The sequence below is a fragment of the Labeo rohita genome, chromosome 12 (assembly GCF_022985175.1).
Source record: "Labeo rohita strain BAU-BD-2019 chromosome 12, IGBB_LRoh.1.0, whole genome shotgun sequence".
NCBI lineage: Eukaryota > Metazoa > Chordata > Actinopteri > Cypriniformes > Cyprinidae > Labeo > Labeo rohita.
The window spans coordinates 997,779-1,015,000 of NC_066880.1; the positions used below are offsets into that span (position 1 = coordinate 997,779).

Here is a 17,222-nt window from a genome sequence, read left to right on the forward strand (position 1 = left end):
TGAAATGATGTAAAGTCAAACAGTTCTTAACTGTCCTAATAGTGGACTTTATTTTCTTTATGCAAAATAAAATTACATTGTTTTTGTTCAGATTTTTGGGGTAAAATGTGACGGGACAACGCTGATAGATTTGTATGTCGTTTGAAAGTCACGCTACCCGATTACATGATTTAGTTGATTCTGTGTGTAATCTTTGCATTTTTGCAGATATTTGCATTTTAAGCCTATTTTGTGTTAAATGTCAAGTTGTAATTCATGCTTTTGAGGCTTAAAACCTTAAAAACATTGTACAGTAAGTGAGAGACAGGGAAAAATGCATCCTATGAAGGTAGTGAAATGTCATAGTTGCTCTTCGTAACCGATTATTCTTGGTTCAGACTGTATATGAATGTTACTGATGGTCTGGAGTGCATCAGCGGGATCTTCTACACACTGACTGTAGTCGGTTTTACTCAAGTCTCTTTTTCCTGTAGAGTTGGAAGCAAATCTAAAAGTACAGCTGGCAGCCTCATTCTGTGATGTCCATTTATTCTGGCCACACGATGAGAGCCGCGGGCCGGAGGTTGTTTGGATTCAGCCCGGGAGGAGTCAGACACGCGCTCGACTGAAGAAAATGTCCAGTTTCATGGCGCTCATATGGCCGGACTGATATGAAACCGCAGTCTGTGAAGAGACTTAATGCATTTCTGACAGGATTCGGCAGCGGGTCTTTTATTTCTCATGCCGTGTCTGTCAGTAAATGGCAGCGCTGCGAGAGCGAGAGCACATGGAGAAAGAAAATAGAGATGGGGAAAAAGAGCGCAAAACTCTGGGGTGGCAATCGTGACAGATTTTCAGAGAGAGAGCTTTTTAAAGCATTTCGGGACACTAAGACTTTTCCAAAAGATACTTCTCAACTTTGTGTTGAATTGCATTGCAGTGCACATGCATGCATGTGGTGTTGCTTTAGAATTTAGCCAAATGCTGATATTTGAGGTTAAATCCTAAGATCATGGTTCTTACAGTGTCAAGGTCATGGGTTCGATTCAAAGGTAATGCATGCATTAATCAAACAAATACCTTGAATGCAATGAAAGTTATTTTGGATAAAAGCATCTGCCAAATGCATGAATCTAAATTGGGGTTATAATGGTTTGTTAAAACTTTTTAAATAATATCAAAATCATAATCAAATTATGACATCAAACTCAACTGAAAGTTTAAAATGCATGTCTGTTCCATATCTACTATAATATAATAAAACCTGTTACTTGTAAAAATAAATTTGGCCAGAATAAACTTAATTTAATTTAATTTAATTTAATTTAGTTGAGTTTAATTTAATTTAAATGCATGTTTGTTCCATCTACTATAATATAATAAAACCTAATATGTTGCTAAAATAGAATTGATATTAAAAAATAATAAGAATTAATTAAAAAAAAATTTAATTATGGTTTAATTTAAATTTTATTTTAGGTTTAATTTTTTAATTTTTAAATAACATTGAAATAAGAAAAAATAAAATTATTCAAAAAATGTAACAAAAATAAAATTAAAATAAAAAACAAAATTATTTTAAGAATTTCTAATCTAAAATAAAAAAATATTATTTATATATATATTTATATTTATTTATATTTATTTTATATAATAATTTAGTTACACTTGATGTACTAAAATAACTAAAATTAAAACTGAAATAAAAAATTATAAAAGCTATATAGAGACACACACACACACACACGCACACATATATATATATATATATATAACCTACTAAAAATGACAATAATACACAACAAAATAGCAAACTCAAATGAAAATGGAAAATAAAAACTGAATTAAAAATATTAATAAAACCTATAATGGTATCTCAATATTACTCAATTTTAATGCATTGCAAAATGCTCTGTAAAAAAGTCAGCCAATGTTTACACATTTACTCTTTGTTTTATTTTATTTTATTTTGGCTTCAAATGTCTTTTTTTTGGACTGTTTTACCCTGTATGCATGCATGTGTGTGTGTGTGTGTGTGTGTGTGTGTGTGTGCTTATTAGTGTTTTATAAATTAATTGTGAGTGAAGTTGAATTCTGAAGTTGTATTGTTTTAGGATGCTGTCTATAATTTTTGTAGCAGAGCTAATCTGCACAAAAGCTGCTATGAAAATATTTTTTCTGGGAATGAAACCACAACAAGACAGTTACAACAGCGTTTGGGGGAAAAATAGTCTTGCCCACTTCACAGATCACAGGCTGACAGACGGAGAGGCTCTTTTGAGTCTTGCAGAGTGACACGCAGCGTCTCACTGCCAAAGCAATTTGTGCAGCGCTGCATTCTGTGGACGTGGTTTCATTACGGGAGCTGCTGGGTCATCGGCCCGTCACTCAGCTCTCATTTCGTCAATCACCCAGACACACAACAATCTTTAAATTATCAACGAGGAAATCCCACTGATTTAAAAACACATTTCATGCAGTTTCATGCAAAGTTTCAAACCCTCCGCCTGTGACTGTCCAAAACACAACTGAATGTTTATATACCTTTATTTTATTTTATTTTATTTTAGAGTTGCAATTCCAATAGAAATTTTATATGCAATACAAATATCTTTTTTTTTTTTTTTTTTTTTTTTTGTAAATTATGACATCAAACACAACAGACTGGTCAAAATGCATGCCTGTTCCATATCTTCTATAATATAATAAAACATAATATGTTGCTTGTAAATATTATTTTGGCCAGAATAAACTTTTTATATATTAATTTAATTTAATTTAATGTAACTTAATTTAACTTAATTTAATTTTTGCTTTTTGCTGGCTTCAGAGTTGCAATTCCAATTCCAATTTTTTTTGTAAATTATGACATCAAACATAACTTTATTTTATTTTATTTTATTTTAGCTGGCTTCAGAGTTGCAATTCCAATAGAAATTTTATATGCAATACAAATATCTTTTTTTTTTTTTTTTTTTTTTTTGTAAATTATGACATCAAACACAACAGACTGGTCAAAATGCATGCCTTTTCCATATCTACTATAATATAATAAAACATAATATGTTGCTTGTAAATATTATTTTGGCCAGATTAAAACTTTGATATATTTTAGAATGGCTGTCAATGACAAAAGCAGCTTTTTTACCCACATACTGATGTAGTTCTAGCATCTTCCAGCAGCAGCTAAACTTGGCTGTTTACTCCGCAGATGTTTGGACATTTTGTGATCTCTGGACATCAGTATTGTCAGCAGCCATTGAAAACCCCATACATCGAGCACTAGTGTCAGTCTGTCCGTTTCTGGTTTGTTTTACGTTTTGCTCATTCTCCAGGGCTTTGTCTGCATCTAACTGAACAGTGCGGCTCCTAAACGCTACAGAATCACAGATTGATTGCGTTGGCAGAAGCCGCACACGCGGATACGCGAACGTCAGTTTAGTATGCATGTGCAGCGCCGGCGCAGCGTGAAGCATGCAAATTTCATTGGAACTAAATTTCAGCAGAGCTTCCCAGTAGGATTCGCTCCAGGAGATCGACAACATTATAATGAGAAGCTGAGCTGAAGTCGAGCTGCTGTCAGTCTCTTTGTGTCTGATGACACGTTCTCTGTTCGCTCTTCAGCTTCTGATTCAGCCTACAGATGACAGTTCTTCTGAAGGGCAAACTCGCATCTTACACGTGTATGGTTTTCCAGCTTTTATACATGTGAAAAACCCCGAGGATCTGCAGTGGGACTGAAAGCGTATCTACAAAAACCTACCTAGAGAGCATTTCAAAGTCAGAATCACAATTTACATTCATGCATGGTCTCACTGTGAACTATTTATCAGTGCACATTTGTCAAAAAAAAAACGTTTTATATTTTCATCTTTTGTTTTTTGTTTTTTCATTAATTGCATATATTATTATTACTTTCTGTGATTAGACGATTTTAGTCAAAATGGGTGAAAAATCATAAAAACAATCACTAGTAATATGATTTAATGGATTATCACTTTTGACCGACAGGTGGCGCTGTTATCAAATCGATATGGTGTGTTCTGTGTGAGGTGACAGTGACGCACACGAAGTTTGTCATTTTGTCAAAGCTTTCCAGGGATACAGCCTCAGAAATATTTTGGCATTATGCCTCAAATTTGTAATGGCGCTGTATGAAAACGGTTTCGTCTATCGACACAAAATCCATAACCTTTTATCAGCACAGTCTGAAGATGATCTGAGTTGATTTTGATGAAAATCAGACAAACTATCTAGGAGGAGTTCGAAAAAGTAGATTTTCAACATAAATCAAAATGGCGGACAGGAAGTTCAGCCAACTATTGCATAATTGGTATGTATGTCGTTGGCATGACTTAAAGAATATTTTTAGACCAGTTTCATTACAACAGGCTAATGCAAACAAAAGTTATTAGCTTTTTTGGAAATTTCATTAATAATGTTTACTGAATGGTGTATTACATCTGACCAATAAGTGGCGCTGTTACCAAATTGTTGTGGCGTGGTCACTGTGAGGTGACAACGGCACATACAAAATTTGATGTAAATACGTCAAAGCTTTGCAGAGATACAGCCTCAGATGCACTTTGGCATCTTTCTGGCAAATTCTTTGATGCGTTAAATGAAAACTGTGCTCCACAGAATCTAAAAAGACCAGTTTTGCCAAACTCTTGAGAAGTTATATGCAAAAATAGCCATTTTCATATCTTCTCACCACCAGGTTGCGCTGCGCCGAAACATTGCAGGTAGCATCAGGTCATGCGTATTATAACACACACCAAGTTTGGTCTCAATACGCCAAACCGTTACTGAGATATATCCTCACATCCTTTTTTGCATGCTTTTGGTAGAATTTGTTTGCACATTATTCAAGAACGGTTTGACTAATCAACTTAAATTCCATAATTTTTTGCCAGCATGGTCTGAAGATGATCTGAGCCAATTTTGGTGAAAATCAGACAAACCTTCTAGGACGAGTTCGAAAAAGTAGGTTTTATGAACTATTAAAAATAGCGAAAGAACTAAACTCTACAATTTTTACATTCTGGTGTTCATTCAACTCGACATGAGTCAAGGATTCAGAAGAAAAACAATTTCCTTCTGTGCCTTACGGTTCAAAAGATATTAACATAAACATGAGTGAAAATTTTGGACAAGTGGTGGCGCTAGAGAGTTTGAGTTAGAGACTCCAAACTTGCTATGGTTAATGTTCAAACTCTCCTCTATCAGTGTGCCAAATTTCACAACTTTCCTGCAAGCGGTTCTGTGGGCTGCCATAGACTCGTGGCAAGTTTCGTAATGATACGCCAATGTGTTTGTAAAATATAGCGTTTTACAACAAAATTCAAAATGTCTGACGCCCAAAATGGCTGACATGGGAAAACTGGATATGGTTTGACTCTGCATAATGCACCAAATCTAAAGAGACCAGTTGATTTTAGGCCAAACTCTTGAAAAGTTCTGAAAATAGCAAAAATAGCCATTTTTAATGTCTCCTGACCACTAGGTGGCACTGTGTCGAAACTGTGCAGGTAGACTCAGAACATGCTTGTTATAACACACACCAAGTTTGATTTCAATACGCCAAACCGTTGCGGAGATATAGCCTCACATCCATTTTTGAGTGCACTTTGACAAATTCGTTCTTGCGTTATTCGAAAAAGGTTTGACTAATCAACTTAAATTCCATAACTTTTTGCCAGCATGGTCTGAAGATGATCTGAGCCAATTTTGGTGAAATTCAGACAAACCGTCTAGTTAAAAAAAAAGTAGCCAGCATGGTCTGACGAGTTCAAAAAAGTAGGTTTTTATGAACAATGAAAAAACCAAACCTTACGATTTTTAAATTTTGGACTTCATTCAACTCTGAATTTTGCTTCTAGACCTTACAGTTCAAAACTTATTAGCATAAACATGAGTGAAAGTTTGGACAAGTGGTGGCGCTAGAGAGTTTGAGTTAGAGACTCCAAATTTGCGGTGGTTAATGTTGGGACTGCCCTCTATCAGTGTGCCAAATTTCACAACTGTCCCTCAAGCGGTTCTATGGGCTGCCATAGACTCGAGCTGAAGAAACGGAAGAAGAAGAATAATAATAGGAACGCCAATGGGGCTTGGCCCCTAATAAAAATAAGGTCATTTTGATGAAAATCTTCTTTTCTGCAGCTCTGACTACTGACATGGGAAAATTGGGTATGGATTGACTCTGCATGCTCCACTGAATCTAAAGAGACAAAAAAAAAATAGCCATTTTTCATGTCTCCTGACCACTAGGTGGCACTGCTCTGTAACACTGCACGTAGCCTCAGGTCATGCTTATTATTACACACACCAAGTTTGGTTTTAATACATCACACCATTGCGGAGATATAGCCTCACATCCATTTTTGCATGCTTTTCGTAGAATTCGTCGGTGTGTTATTTAAAAACGGTTTGACTAATCAACTTAAATTCCATAACTTTTTGCCAGCATGGTCTGAAGATGAACTGTGCCAATTTTGGTGAAAATCGGACCAACCGTCTAGGACGAGTTTGAAAAAGTATGTTTTACAAACAATTGAAAATAGTTATTAGCATAAACATGAGTGAAATTTTGAACAAGTGGTGGCGCTAGAGAGTTTGAGTTAGAGACTCTAAACTTGCTGTGGTTAATGATGAGACTGTCCTCTATCAGTGTGCCAAATTTCACAACTTTCCCCCAAGCGGTTCTATTGGCTGCCATAGACTAGTTCGGAGGAAACGGAAGAAGAAGGTCCTTTCGCAACTAATAAAATAAAAATAAAGTCACTTTGATGAAAATCTTCTCTTTTGCAGCTCTGACTACGGTTACGATACTTTTAAAATGTGTTTAGTACTTTTTGTAGCTTGAACATGAGCTTTTCTGATAACATATATTATTAGCGTTGTTCAGTCAGTCCTTGTTAAATCCGTATCTTAAAAACACTGAGCTTCAGTGATTCCCAGAGACTCTCTGTCCTGCGGGAAATCCCTCGGCTCACATTCACCCATATCATATTAATAGATGACAATTAAAGCAAAGCGCAGAGCTGTCCTCTTTCATGTTTCTAAATTTACATCTCATTTTCTCTCTCTTTCTTCATACCTGCTTTCCGCCGGCCTCACGCTGCTGAAGGAAGTGGAGGTAAATGTGTTCGTGTTTGTGTGACTCACACCAGTCTGGTTTACTGACACTACCATTCAACAGCAGCCAATAGCATTTATCAAACATCTGTATATTTTGAGTAAATATTGTGTATAATAAATGTTTGTACAATTTCAACAATTTTATTAGAAACAATGTAACATTTCGGTCTTTGAATGTGTTTTATTTTACGTCACACATGTGATTATATAATGATTTCTGTCTTGTGTTTTTGTCAGGATGACTACATCCGTACGCTGGAAGGTCCACAGGCTTCTGATGAAAGTGAGTAACGCAACATTGTAATGTAACATTTCACATCAAAAGAAAAAAGAAAAAAATTGTGCTCAGAGAAAAATAAAACTTAATTTAATTAATTAATTTAAATGCCTTTAAGCTGATTCAAAACAAAATTCTACTACAATTTTTATAGTTTTTTTTACTCATATTCACATTACAATAAAGCAATGCAAAATGCAAAAACAGTGGTATGAAAAATAAGCTTCTTTTTTATTTTTTTTTTTCTACTAATTTCGGAGAGACGTGACCATAAATGATAATGTCTTTAGAATTAAAGTTGAAAAGGGTTATCTCTGTTATTTTAGTGTCATAGAGATAATATTGTAATTTTTATTAATATTTTGAATTTTGTAAAAAAAAATATATATATTTTATATAATATATATTTAATTACAAAACATATTCTATAAATATTAATATGTATTTTCTATTATATAAAATATATATAATTTTAGTTCATTTTTGGTAATTTTGTTTTTCCCTAGTGTTTTAAATAGTGTTAATTTAATTTATTTTCAATATTTCAGTTTTTTAATGCACGAAGATTAAATATTTCTGTATTTTAATTTTTATGTATATTTTATATTATTTCAGTTAATGTGTTTTTATTATATATGATATATAATATTTGTATATATATATATATATATATATATATATATATTGTGACCCTGGACCACAAAACCAGTCATAAGGGTCCATTTTTCGAAATTGAGATTTATACATCACCTAAAAGCTGAATAAATAAGTTTCCCATTGATGTATGGTTTGTTAGGACAATATTTGGCCGAGATACAGCTATTTGAACATCTGGAATCTGGGGGTGCAAAAAATCTAAATATTGAGAAAATCACCTTTAAAGTTGTCCAAATGAAGTTCCTAGCAATGCATATTACTAATCAAAATTTAAGTTTTGATATAATTACTGTTTTGATATAATTTTGATATAATTATCCCCATGTTTGGGATCAAAAACTTTTTACAAAGAATCATAAATCAGCATATTAGAATGATTTCTGAAGGATCATGTGACACTAAAGTCTAGAGTAATGATGCTGAAAATTCAGCTTTGCATCATAGGAATAAATTATATTTTAAAGTATGTTAAAATAGCAACCATTATTTTATATTGTAATAACATTTTGCAGTGCTATTGTTTTTTTTCTGTATTTTTGATCAAATAAATGCAGCCTTGACGAGCATAAGAGACTTCTTTAAAAAACATTACAAGTCTTACTGATCCTGAACCTAACCTAAACTCAATAACTTATCAACGCTACCTGTTTCTTAATGTAAATCTGAAAGGTAACCAGTATTTCTGCTTTGCTCAGAATAAATCCGCTCGGTGTGCATCCAAAGCGCTCTGGAGCTCTGACTGCATTTCCATTTTTACACAAATATAATCCGTCCTTACATATAAAATGCATTTATTCTTCTGCTCGTAACATCAGTGAGGAATCGCTGCTCTCTGCAGACGCTTCAGCATTCACATACTAAAGTCCCTGAAGCTCCAGCATCAATCTGTCCATCATCATATAGAAAAAGAATTACAGATCACAACCACAATGTGCCCTGAAAAAAGTATTTTCAGAAAAAAAAAAGACTGTATAGATGCAGACATTTGATACTTTGTAATACTTGCTGTTACATTTAAACACCTCATCCTGTAAATACTGCATATGTGCTTGTAGCTCTCTTGTGTCTGATTCATTTGAGCAGTTTTTACTCTAGTTACAAGATGTTTTTCTAGTGGCTACATTTTTCATATTTATCCCCAGACATTTGGGTTCGTCTGCTCTGTTTGACTGTGTGTGTAATCCGTCACGCACGCGTCTGCTTACAGTGAATATTTCATGCCTGTATTGAGTTCCTCAAAGCTCTATTATTGGAGAATGTGTCTGTCTGATCCTGGCCAATGGCTCTAAACTAGTATTGTCATATTGACTTAACGACCTGCAGACAATTATACATTACTGTCTGAAATCCCATCTAAAGTGGCAGTAATTACAGGGCCAGAGGGACTCGACACACATCAGATTGGGGATCAGAAAGAGCTTTGTTTGAGAGCGCAGATTAAAAAGGGTGAAAAGGGGATCTTGAGGTTTTTACAGGAACGGCTTTGCATAATTTAATTCAGCAGTTCCCTTTGGTCAAATGAACCATTTATGGTTGGATCTAGTGTGACTCTACACTGCAGTAGTGTTTTACTTCGGGCTGTCAAGCGAGTAAAATGTTTATGCAGTGTTTCTCAATTTTGGTTGAGGAATTACCTAAAAAGATAATTTAAAATCATTGTGTTACATGATAAATGCATTGAATAAACATAAAAAAGTAGCTTTTAAAAAATTCTGCATGCATAAATAATAATAATAATAAAAAATGAGTATTCATATTTTTACTAAATATTGAAAATGAAATGATTTTTTAAAATGATTCTCTAAATATACAACGAAAACCACCAGTAGGTGGCGGTGAGTCACTGTCTTAATGAGTGAGTAATTGAATCATTCGTTCAGCCAGTTTGTTCAAAACGCTGATTCATTTAGAAATAAAGCAAGCAACTTTCTTTATGAACGAGTCACTGAATCACTGGCTCACTCAATTCATTTAAACAACTGATTTATTCAGAAACAATGCAAGTGACTCTCTTAATGAACAAATCACTGAATCACTGGCTCACTTAATTCGTTCGGCTGATTCATTTAGAGACAAAGCAAGTGACTGTCTTTATGAACTAGTCACTAAATCAATGGATTGATTTGTTCAAATGCCTGATTCGTTCAGAAACAAAGCTAGTGCCTTTTTTCTCACAAATTAGTCAGTGAATCATTGTCCCACTGGATTCGTTTAAACAACTAATTTATTCAGAAACAAACCAAGTGACTGTCTTTTTGAGTGAGTCACTAACTAATTGGCTCACTTGATTCATTCAGCTGATTCATTCAGAAACAAAGCAAGTTCCTGCCTTTATGAACAAGTTACTGAATCACTCAATCGATTAATTTAAACAACTGATTTATTTAGAAACAAACCAAGTGACTGTCTTTTTGAGTGAGTCACTGAATCATTGGCTCACTTGATTCATTCAGCTGATTCATTCAGAAACAAAGCAAGTGCTTGTCTTTATGAACGAGTCACTGAATCATTGGATCAATCGATTCATTTAAACAACTGATTAATTCAGAAACAAACCAAGTGACTGTCTTTTTGAGTGAGTCACTGAATCATTGGCACACTTGATTCATTTAAACAACTGATTCATTCAGAAACTAAGCAAGTGCCTGTGTTTATGAATGAGTCACTGAATCATTGTCTCAATCGATTCATTTAAACAACTGATTCATTCAGAAACAAAGCAAGTGCCTGTCTTTTTGAGTGAGTCACTGAATCATTGTCTTACTTGATTCATTCGAATGGCTGATTCATTCTCAAACAAACCAAGTGACTGTCTTTTTTTAATGGGTCACTGAATCATTGGCTCACTCAGTTCGTTCAATGGCTGATTTGTGACTATCTTTATGAATGAGTCATTAAATTATTGATTCACCTGATCACGGTCAAAACTGTGGATTCATTCAGTAATGAATCACCGACAAAGCAGTGCCTTAAATGGCTTAATGATTTTAACACACCAAATGAACATGTTAAATCGACAGTTCTGGTTTTAACATCACGTATGTTTGGCAGCCATGTGTTAGCGTGAATAAAACTCTCAACACTTCATTTTACCCAGAGATATGACGATCTAATCATCTGTAGTTTGTCATTGTGAGCCTTTAGGAATCAGAATGAGATAAACATGCCAAAAAATACGAGTGAATGTGAACGGATAGGCGGCTCAAAGCGAAAGTCCTGCGTTAAATCAAAGCCCTTCAACACTTTACACCTCTTTCTCCGTGGCTCTCGCTGAGGCTGCTGTCACAAATTGATGAAGCTCGTAAGTGTGCTACAAATCATAGCGCAGGAATCGCGGCGCGCTCATGTTTCTATGGAAACACCTCCAGCGCAGCTCCGAGGCGCAGAGGGAGAGATGTGATGGCCTGCGTACGGTCACACACAAATCACAGGCATTACTCACCTCACGGGGTTTGACCGTAATAATAACCCACAGAAGAACAGAGCCATCACAGCCGTGCTGACGGAGAGACTGTGCTGTGTTTGCCAGTGTAAATATAGGAGAATATACAACCCCAAAAGCACAGTCACTTCACACTACTTTAATGTGCACGTGATTGTTTCACATTTTTCACAGTTTTAAAATTGTGATTTTCAATTTACCTGTGGGAAATATGTATAATATTTTATTTCAGCTGTTTCATCATCTGTATTGTCCATGAAATGATTTTAAGTAAACAGTAAAGTTTAAAATAGTTTAGATGGATAAGTAAAATAAAGAATTATTTTTAAAAATCCATGTTTTAAAATCATGTTTTGTTTAATATGATAATACACAATGTCCCACATTTTAAAATAAATATATAATAAATAAAATCTATTGAAATATTAGATGCTTAAACTTTAAAAAAAAATCTTTAAAAAAAATAAAAATAAAAATAAATAAATAATAAAAAAGTTATCTATTGGTAACTTGCTGAATGAAGTTTAAGTTAATATTAACTTAATATGTAAGTTAATATTATTTGTATTTGTGCTATAATTTTATTATTAAGTGAATAATGAAATTAATAATAAATGAATAAATTAAAGCTAAAAATATAAGAGTACAGTAAATGGTAAAACTAATAGAGATGAAAGCACATAAACACATAAATAAATAGAAAATTTACTCTTGAAAATCATGCTTTTTCTGTAGTAAATATGTATAATATTTTATATATTTTAAAATGTTTTATCATCTGTATATGAATGTATTGTCCATGAAATGATTTAAAGTAAATAGTAAAGTTTGCAAAATGCTAGTCGTAAAGTTTCAAAGTTTAATTTTTTTTTAAAAAAGTTTAGATAGATAAATAAAATAAAAAATTATAAATAAATCCATGTATTAGAATAATGTTTTATGTAATACGTTAATATATAATGTCCCACGTTTTAAAATAAATATATAATAAATAAAATCTATTGAAATATTAGATGCTTAAACTTACAAAAAAAATCTTTAAAAAAAATAAATAAATAAAAGTTTACAAAATGCTAGCCGTAAAGTTTAAAATAGTTTAGATGGATAAATAAAATACACACATTTTACTGAAAATAAATATATAATAAATAAAATCAACTAAAATATTAGATGCTTAAACTTAAAAAAAAAAAAAATCATATAAAATACGAAAGAAACTTAATTTAATATTTATTAATGAATATTATTTTTATTATACATTTTTAAATGTTATTATTAAATGAATAATTAAATTAAGAATAAATTAATAAATTTAAAGCTAAAAATATAAAAATGTAGTAAATAGTAAAACTAATAGAGACAAAAGCACATAAAACACATAAATGAATTGAAAGTTTACTCTTGCATCAGTTAGTTAGTTAAACTTTTCATCAGATATAATTTTCAAGAGTTTTGTTTTGTTTTTCTATCCAGTAATCACAAACTGTGATTCCAAATTCTGTTAAAGTCATACATTTTCTTTAGTAAATATGTATAATATTTTATATATTTCAGCTGAAAAATGTTTCATCATTCGTATATTAATATATTGTCCATAAAATTATTTCAAGTAAATAGTAAAGTTGACAAAATCCTACCTGTAAAGTTTTAAATATTTTAGATGGGAAAATAAAATAAAATTGTAATAAAATAATAAAATAAAATAATGTTTTATTTAATATGTTAATATATAATATTGTACATTTGTAATAAATAAATACATAAATAAATAAATAATAAAATCTAAATATTAGATAAAAAAGTTTAATTTAAAAAATAACATAATAAAAATAAATAAAATGTTCTCTTGGTAACTAGTTGAATAAAGTTCTAAAAATAATGAAAACTAAAATCAATAATAAATATTGTAATGTATAATAATACATTATGGCTAAATAGAATTGTTTACACTAATAAAGACAAAAGCATGTAACAAAACAAATAAATAAACTTCAGTTTTACACTTAAAACACTTGGTTAGTTATTTAAACATTTTGTCAGTATAATTTTCAAGAGTTTAGATTTTTCTTTCTATCCAGTGATCACAAACTGAAAATTTAATTTATATTTAATTTAATATTTTCATTCCAATGTATTTTAAATTCCATAGAGTACTATGGAGTAACTGTTGTGCTACTTCCAAAAAACAAAACTAAATCTTTTGTGCAGAACAGAGCGGAAACATCCTGTCAGATTCACGGTTTGTTTATGAGTGAATAATCTGAATAATCATCAGTCGCTGCCTGCAGTGTCATCAATGAAAACATGTTTTCTCTGTGTTTCCTCTGGGGAATCGATGTTTCCGTATCGTGTCGTTCTGTCTTTGGCCTGTAGTTGTTTGTTTGCGCTCTTGTTTATCGGTTTATCATCACACACAGAAAACAGATGGCATATTCTCCGCCGAAACGCCGCTTCCAGCCTCATCCCTTCAGCGTCCTGAGGTTTTTTCTCCTCTAGTCTAGTGTTGAATTATTCATAATAAGGGCTGAAACAGATGAAAAGACGTTCAGGATTTGTGTTTTCCATAAAAGTGCTCGATAAGATTGTAAAATCTGGGTGTTCAAAAACATTACATTTTACACACAAGAAAGTGTGTCTACAATTCATTACAAAATCATCAAATGTATGTAGCATATACATATAAGATATATGTAGGGCCAAATTACTCAAAATTAAATCATTAAATAAATATTGAAATATATAAATAAATCGTTAAATAAATAATTTAATTATTGAAAGCATAAATAAATCTATAAATATTTATTTATTTACTTAAGTATTAACTAATTAATTAACTCTACTTATTTATTTAAATATTTATTTATCAATTTATTTATTTATTTGTGCATTTGTGCATTTGTTTATATATATATATATAAAATTATTATAAATAAAAATAAAAATTGCAAGTTGATGCCCACTATTGAGTGACGTGCCGACAACCACAAACCTCAAAATGAAATGTGGAGGCAATAAATGAATATTTAAATAAATAAATAAATGTGTACATATATTTAATAAAAAATGCATTAATTAATTAATTCATAAATAAAAAATATTTAGACATTTATTTATGTTTTCAGTAATTAAATTATGCATTTAACGATTTATTTATATATTTCAGAAATTTTTTAATTATTTAATTTTGAGTAATTTAGCCCTCCGTGGAAAAACCTATCCATTTTAAATGATAAAAACATTTTAAAACAACTAAAACAATTACAATTTTACTACATATTCACATAGTAAACAGCTATTTTAAATTGTAATAAGTTTTCACAATATTGTTATTTCTTTCTGTATTTTTAATTAAATAAATTAGTTTTCTTTATACATTTTTTATATTTTATGACTCATTTAGAGACATAATAAACGTATAAAATATGATACAAAAATCATGAAAAATTAAAAACAAAATCAGACATTTAAAATACTAAATGTAATATTCACCTATTGTGAAAAACAAATGTTTTCGTTTGATTTGTGTTTTCCATTAAAGTGCTCGATGAGATTGTAAAAAAAAAAAGAAATGCTTATCAAAACTTTACATTTTACACACAAGAAAGTGTAAGAAAAGCTCTGCAGTTCATTACAAAATCATCAGATGTCTGTATCTACATTAATAATTAGATGCCTATTTATATTGTTATTGATAACTAATATAAAATGTAAAAAATCTTTTTCTGTAATTGAAATATAAATATGAGACGAAAAACTTGATGGTAAAATTATACAAACATTTTAAATAATAAACTGTATATAAATAAAAAATAAAAAATAATGTAAAATATAAAAACAACCAAAACAAAACAAAATTAAATACAAGTATTATATGAAAAAATATAAATAAAAAAAATTAAAAATGTTGCCTTGATAACTACCTGAAATAAATAAGTTAAAGTAGTAACATTTGTAATATTAAAACCTAAATAAATGAAAGCACAATAGACGTAGGACCTTTAATTATTTTTCAGTAGCAAGACAAGAGTTTCCATAAAAGCGCTTTATGAGATTGTAAAATCTGCTTCATTTAGAGCAGCATGTTTCTTTAACGTTTTTAAGGACATAGTAGCATACAGACATAGTAAGGAGGAATTCACTCATGTGAAGTGCACCTGCTGTTAGCGCTGCTCATTTGCAGGCACGAGTTGTTTTAGCTCCTGATTCGCTAATGGAATTATGCAAATCGGGCAACGAGTCCATCAAAAGCTGCGCTGAACGCTGTTCCCTCGCAGGCCGTTCTGAGAGCAGGATCTGATCCAGCGTCACTGAGATCCAGACACCTGCGTCGGCTCTTTAACATGCACAGAGTGTGTGAGTCTGGAGAGACGCCCGCTTAGAAAACGCCGCTCCATCATTTCATCATCATCTGATGAATTATCAATACAAGATCAAAATCAAATGCTGCTTTGTGCAGCAAAAGTGAAATGCGATTATTCTTATTGCAGTGTGTGTCAGGGTTGCAAAATGTGCCATTTAAAAAATCAGAAAAAAGAAAGAAAGAAAGAAAAAAATCATGTATTAAAATCATATTTTTATTTATTTATTTATTTATTTAATAATATATATATTTTTTATATTAGTAAATAACGCCCCATGTTTAAAAAAAGAAATAATAAATAAAATATAAATATTAAATTAAAAACTTAAACATTAAAAATGCTGCTTTCGCAACTTGCTGAAATAATTCAAAGTACTAAAATGACTAAAACTGAAGTCAATATAAATTACAGCTAAATAGAAATATAAATTAACTCTCCATGTTTTTAAAAAATAAAGAAATAATACATAAATTATAAATATGAAATTAAAATCAAAAATTAAAAAAAATTAAAAAATGCTGCTTTAGTAATTTGCTGAAATAAGTTAAAGTACTAAAATTACTAAAACTAAAATTAAAAAGAAAGATAGAAATTAATGTATTAAAATAATATTTTCCATTTAATACTTTAATAAATATGAAATCATAATATTAATTTAATATTTTTCAAATAACACTCCATGTTTACAAAAATAAATCAGTAATAAATAAAATATAAATAAAAAACTAAAATCTTAAACATTAAGAAATGCTGCTTTAGTAACTTCCTGAAATAAGTTAAACTACTAAAATTACTAAAACTGAAGTAAAAGTAAATTACAGCTAAATAGACACATATAGAAAATGTAATAAAAGGTACACAGATAACAGAATAAATAAAACAAACTAAAATTTAAAAGAAAGAAAGAAATTCATGTATTAAAATAATATTTTTTATTTAATACTTTAATAAATGTGAATCAAAAATATAATTTATTTTTTAATACTTCATGTTTACAAAATAAAGAAATAATAAATAAATAATAAATATAAATATTAAGTTAAATATTAAATAAAAAAATGCTGCTTTAGAAGATAGAACATTTAGTAAAGTACACAAATAACAGAATGAATAAAACGTAAAAATGTAAAAGAAATTCATGTATTAAAATAATATTTTTTTGTTTAATACTTTAATAAATATGAATAAATAATATTAATTTAATATTTTATATAGTAGTAAATAACACTCCATGTTTAAAAATAAAGAAATAATAAATAACATATAAATATTAAATTAAAACATAAACATTAAAAAATGCTGCTTTAGTAACTTGCTGAAATAAGTTCAAGTTCTAAAACTGAAATAAAAATAAATTACAGCTATA

General features: G+C 30.5%; 1 protein-coding gene across 1 annotated transcript in view; it reads left to right on the forward strand.

The window, feature by feature from the left end:
• LOC127174491 (testican-2) overlaps positions 1-17,222 on the forward strand; it is a 46,445-nt gene that overhangs the window by 16,468 nt on the left and 12,755 nt on the right. The window contains exon 2 of the mRNA XM_051124947.1: positions 7,357-7,402. Within this exon, the coding sequence (XP_050980904.1) occupies positions 7,357-7,402 (46 nt within the window). The remainder of the gene's footprint in view (positions 1-7,356; positions 7,403-17,222) is intronic.